At 40.1% G+C, this 6298-nt stretch overlaps 1 protein-coding gene across 4 annotated transcripts in view; it reads right to left on the bottom strand.

Moving 5' to 3' along the window:
- kcnh5b (potassium voltage-gated channel, subfamily H (eag-related), member 5b) overlaps positions 1-6298 on the bottom strand; it is a 62504-nt gene that overhangs the window by 39113 nt on the left and 17093 nt on the right. For 3 of the 4 annotated variants that reach the window (XM_025055376.1, XM_008315479.3, XM_008315497.3), the window contains exons 5-6: positions 4533-4648; positions 1162-1554 (exon numbers count right to left, since the gene is read on the bottom strand). In XM_025055376.1, coding sequence (XP_024911144.1) covers positions 1162-1554; positions 4533-4648 — 509 coding nt within the window. The remainder of the gene's footprint in view (positions 1-1161; positions 1555-4532; positions 4649-6298) is intronic. The other variant, XM_008315487.3, reaches the window with a different exon arrangement.

Genomic DNA, 6298 nt, shown 5'->3' on the forward strand with positions numbered 1-6298 from the left:
AATCACCTGTAATGGACTCAAGGGCGTATTGATAAAAAGTCCAGTTTATCTGACGGGTGTAAAAGGCCGTGAAAAATCCTGGAGGAGGGGGCCTCATTATCCCATAATGGAAACTGGGGGTAGGGATCTGAGGGACAAGACCAGGATCTAAAGTTTAATTTCTTAACCCAGACAAATCCAGCGGCAGCATCTCCTCAGATTAATTAGACACCAGAGATGATGAGGGTTTTGGTGTCTGCTCTGAGAATTTCAGACATTCATACACACACTGTCAGACTGTCTTTGTGGAGCCGAAAGGCTTTCCTTCTCCTACATCAGAAAGCATTAACATCAGCTTTTGTTCTTCAGCCTTTTTTTCAGCCACAATGGAAAATTGAAACCACAAACTGCCGTCCTTCATCAGTCTGAATTCAGTTCTTCTGCCCGTCAGCACATTTAAAAAAGGAGCCACGCCGACGTCAAGACACAGACTTTTACTGAATTTCAATAATGGAGTAACAGAGCTCATAGCAGAATCAGCCAGAAGAACATTTGCAGCAAAAAATGATGAGGATCCAAAATACAAGAGAATTATCACCAATTACTGAACTACACTGGAAAACTGCCCAATTATACACTAACAAATCTTTAATGAATCAATTAATCCTCATCAACAGAATCTGCCAAAAGGATAAGAATTCTTGAAATTACCTTTGCAAGCGTTAACGATAGACAGAAACTCCTAAAAGTAAAGATTTCTACTGTTCCATCCGTCCCTTATATAGCACATATTCCTTTGTAGGGTTGTGCTGGAGCCAATCCCAGCTGTCAGTGGGTGAGGGTGGGGTACACCCTGGACAGTTCTCCAGTCCATAACAAGGCCACACTCAGAGAAAAACAACCATTCACACTCACATTCATTTTTTGGCATTATCTGTGCTCAAGTATTTGAAGCAATCATTTTCTTATCAGCCAGGTTGGGTAAATTTAGCTAACTGAGACGTTTCTGGACTAACTGTTATAACTTTAGGGTCATTCTGTTAACAGTTTAGGTCCAGCTTTGACTACAGCTTAGCTTCTATTGTATATATCAGGTAACAAGCATGTTTTTGTGTTTGTTTGTGCTTCCTTCACATCAGGCAACATCCACATCGCAGATAATATCAGAAACCGCATTCTCACCTCGTCCACGTTCTCAAAGGCGTTGATGATGTCATAGGGCAGACAAGACAGCAGGTCGATGACGAACCACGTCTTCAGGTAGTTCATACGGATGAGCTTGGGGTCAGAGATGACTTCTCCACCAGGACCCACAAAGGTGGTGTGGAAGTTGAGAACAATGTCTACCAGGAAGATGACGTCCACCACACTGTCCAGCACCAGCCACACAATGTTGTTCTGCTTGGTCTTAAAGGAGACGTTGTACGGAACCATGATGGCCGTGTAGAAGGTGAGGATGAGGATGACCCAGTCCCAGGTGGTCTTGAAGGTGCAGTAGTGGAGGATGATGTGAGGAGGAGTCTTTGGAGCCTCCTGCTTGTACTGCGGGAGGATGTCAGAGTTCAGCTGCAAAACCTGGACACGGTTTAGAACAAGAAGATTCCTTCTTAAACAGATTTTACTACAAAAATGAATCAAAATCCCAGTTCAGGTAAATAACCTTACCTAAATTTCATTACTGAACTCAAAACAGTTTCAAATAAAATGAAATTGAGATTCAGGCGTATTTAAAAGGGGTTTAAATGATGTGTTAGGTTGATTATAACACCAGCTCATTTCATCAAAATGAAATAAACCTTCCTCTGAGGGAAGACTGGACACAGCCCAGAGAAAGAAAAGTAAATTAAAGATTAAAAAGAATCAGCAGGCGTGAGAAGAGAAACATAACAGACACCTGGTCATTTGTGATGTTTATCTTCCATGTTTATTTATATATCTATGATATTTTCTGGTCCTGGTGGTGATAAAAAATAATCAGGAATAAATTTGGCTTGAAATAAAGCAGAGAGAGAAAAACGAGTGAAATAAGAAACCGGAGAATCTGAGAGGGAGAAACATGACGAATGAAAATACAAATAAAATCAGTTTTATTCATGAGATCAGGTGACTTTACACATCACACACAGTATCTGGTTGTCTCTGTTCTCACACACACACACAATCACGAACAGACTTTACACTGACACGTCCAGCGTTGGTCATTACTAAAGTAACACACAGTGGAGCAACGATGAAAAGCTGAATCTTAAAGAGCTTCCATCCAGCAGAGCTGCCACTCAAACATGTGCTGGTCAGGAGCAGGAGCGTCAACAGCCCAGCAGCATTGTGGGAAATAAAGAAGATTCAAATCTGTGACACTTGTACAACACTCGACAGAAACCTCCAGCTGTTTCTTTCAGTCTGAGTAGCAGATGGATCACCTGCAAAATCTGTGGAGAGCTCTCAGGACATTGGAGGGTCCGCCTTCTCCTCCTCTGTCCCCCTGAGTCTATTTCTGACTCCTGCCCTCCTTCTGCCCATTCAAGCACACAACTTTTGGTAGCAGACTTCGAGAAAATGTCAGGTCAAAAATGCTGAAAACAATCTTTTTGGCTTGACATATCGAACAACCATTATTATCGGCTGATATTAGCATAACCATGTGATGTTGTTAACTATCTATATCGTTTTGTCCTCCAATAATGATTGGTGTCAAAGCAAAAAATCTTTGATTGAAACCCTGCTGCAAAGGTGATTAGACTGAAATTCAGGAGATATATAGAAATAGATTTGTAATTTACATTAGAGGAGGACAAACGTACGTGAACTTATTATATATTATAGTATTGAGAATAAACTTGACCTACGGCAGTGCTTCGTCAACATCAACGCTGTCTGATCCCCACACAATCATTCAAAACTGGCATTGATTGGTTAGTGCGGGGGTGGAGTCCGTTTTTTATCCATTATCCTTTGTTCCCCCTAACAGACGAGCACCAATGAGAGTTTACTTTATTGATTACTTCCTCTTTTCACTGTTATTGCTGAGCTCCAGTCAAACAGTCTTGTCAATGTTTCCATCTTATCTCTTCTCTCTGTCCTTTAACCGTTCCTGAAGGTAAGACCAGCTCAGACATTCACCGCTCCATCAGTTCTGGTGAAAAGTGTGTAAATGAAACTTAAACTAATGGTGGTTAAAGTCAGACGCATCAACCCCCAACCGTAATGGATGAATCCAAGCAGGAAGGAAGGGAGACATCAAACCATTGTCTTCTATTACATTCTACAAATTTCCCAGCAGAAGTTCACAATCGTTTAGAGTGCCCACAGTCACCCGTTTCTCTCTCTCTCATTCTCTCTTTACCCAGCATGCAATTTTAATGACAGCTGCAGTGAAAGCAGTGAGCGCTGTCTCTGTGAAGCAGCTGCATTTTTTTAAAACCCTGAGCTTTAGTCTGAGAGGACGGACGAAAGAGTATGAGGTTTAAATTCATCCAGGAACGGATTTTAGGTTCGAACCAGAAATGATGAAGAGCTTTCACTGCTGCTTCATGTTTTCTTATGAAGTTTGTTTTTGCTGAAATAAAGTTTAGAGTTAAAAGTTGTGAAAGATGCTGTTAAAATATCCCAGAACCTGAAGTGGCATCAACTGCAGTGATTTCGCTTCAGATATTTTACCTACACTGTATTAAAAATTAGGAAATTGTAAATACAGATACAGGTTTGGTGCCCGAGGAATTTGGGTAACTTTGAATTGAACTTTGTTATTTTTTTAAGCTAACTTTTAGTTAAACTTTTGGGAAATTATTAATTTATTTAGCTGTGCCAACTTTTAAAGTTCAGGTTTTTGTAATCAGGGTTTTGTATTAGTGTGTTGGTTAAACTGTGGCTAAATTTTTGGCAATTCAAATTGGCAAATAACTGTGAGCAAGAAAACTTTTTTTTTTTTTTTTTGTTATCCTGCATTTTATAAAATTGGTTTTGCCATGTTTGCTCCCTTTAGCTGTTTCTAGCCTTATCTTAAGTTTTTCCGGCCTGTATTATTTCTGATAACTTTTCCTGCCATTGAATGTCAATTTGAAAGAGATTGTGTTTCATCTAATTATGAGAAGAATAAAAAGGGTTTAGTAATCAATATTTCTGTTAACTTATAGCTGTGCTAATTTTTCCAGGTTGTGCTAATGTTATAGCTATTGTTGCCTGTTTTTTCAAGCAATTTTGGTCCTATTATTTTAATATATATATGTTTTAGCTACCACTTGGTTAATTCATCTGGTTTTGGTAGATTTGATAACTTTCAGCTGTTTTTGAATTGACCACAAGTTATGAAAGTATGTATTAATTTTGCTAATGTTTAAGCTTTGCAGTTGATGGCAATGTGCAAATTGTTTTTTCATGGTCGTCCCAGCTGTGCATTACATTTTATCATATTAAGAACAAAAAGGCCTATTAACTAATTCAGACTGTACAAACAAAGTGAGGCTGTGTGTGTGTGTGTGTGTGTGTGTGTGTGTGTGTGTGTGTGTGAGCTGAGCTGAACTGAACTGAATGTGTGAGTCTGTGTTCCAGCTCACCTCGGCCAGTCTGGACTGTTTATGACTGACTTCATGTCTGCCCATAGGTGCCAGCTGCTGCAGTGTGTTACGGTTGTTGGTCAGTGCCCGGGTCAACCTCGCAAACTTAGTCCATCCTGAAAAAGACAAAACATTAGTGAGGTGATTGCTCACTACTTTCCCACCAATTTTAATGAGGGTGCATGTATGAATATACCGCACATGACTCCAGATAAAGAAAAAGAAAAAGTAAGAAATACTTCAAAAGATGCATTAACTTGTGTTTGTGTCTTAACACTCTTTACAGTAGAAATTCACACTAAGCCGTGACTTCAGAGCAAACAGTGAACTCCAAACTTCCCAGAACACTTCAGAGACTCCATCAGCTGTAGGCTTGGTGCCCTGACCTCTGTGTGGATGTTGGAGCTCAAGGAGAATTTCTATTGCAGGAGATCAATAAAAAAACAACAACCAAAAGCTGAAGGTTGAGCACATGACTTCCAGCAGGCTCGGAGGGGGGGATGAAAATTACTGTGGTTAAAATTCTACACATCGTATATACTATAACCAAAAAACATCAGCAACAATTGTATGGTCTTTTATGGTTACTTTTTTTAGATCCTTGATGAGCTACGATCCACTGTGGAGAAAAATCTATGATAAAGTATTCTCAGCTTATAAAAGTTGACACCATCTTAAACTAGTCTGTAGGAATGTGGTACGGCTGTAAACTTAGACCAAAAGAATCCATCACAGGGTCCCATAAGGACAGAAAAAAAATCACAATGAGTGAAAAGGTCCAATTCCTGATCTAAATGTTTTGGGGACTGTGGGAGGAAGCTGGAGAACCTGGTGAGAAAACACACACACTGGGCAAACAATAGATCTCCAGACAAAAAGAGCAGCAGTTGATAGCTGAAGAAGAAGACTTAAACATCTGACCAGCTTGCCATAAAGCATTTCTTCAACCCTGGTATCGACGGTTTCAGCTTCTTTTTGTAAACAAATATCATAGACTGTAACCAAACATTAAATCTCGAAAAGGGGGTGAATTCTCCAACAAAGCCAGCAATTCTCCATCGGTGGCTACAGCCAGCCTAGCCCATCCCCCAGGGGTCCACTGGTGGACTACAGTGTCAATCAATTTCTTATTGGTTTTAATTCCTAAAGCTTAGCTCTATTTGTTTATGTTAGATAGATTCTCACAAAATTAATTATAAGTTTTGTATTTCACACCACTAAACATGGCTAAGCAGAATAGGACTGAAGGTAGCTTCTGGGTTGGGGAGTTAGGGACATGTTTTCCAGCTCTGCTGCTTAAAGAATAAAAAGCAAAGGTCTGAAAGGGCAGAGAGCAGTGGCACACAGCAGTGATGGACTCGACCTTTTGAAGTGACCTCTGTTAATAAGCCGTAGACTTTAAAATAGCTTTTCACTCACAGGCCTGCGGCCGACAGAAACCCCTTCTGATCCCTCACCCTTTCAATCTGCGTTCAGTAAAACCCACCCTTCATTTATGCACAGTGGTGCAAAAAAGATCCAAACACAACAGTGTAAAAGAGAACAGCAGTCGATTCAGAGTCTCAGTCTGAGGACTTCCCTGGAGGAAAGTGCTGCAGCGACTGTTACTGTAATTCTGCAGCTTCCTTCAAGTGATTCTCTCTGTTCTAGTCCTAAAGCTGGCTGCATATATATATATATGTGTATATATATATATACACAAGATCTATACATAATAAGGCTGAGTGCTCTCAGCCTAAATGGAGTTTGTTTTTCTACTGTCCTTC

Source organism: Cynoglossus semilaevis, chromosome 1, assembly GCF_000523025.1.
Source record: "Cynoglossus semilaevis isolate Cse_v1.0 chromosome 1, Cse_v1.0, whole genome shotgun sequence".
Taxonomy (NCBI): Eukaryota; Metazoa; Chordata; class Actinopteri; order Pleuronectiformes; family Cynoglossidae; genus Cynoglossus; species Cynoglossus semilaevis.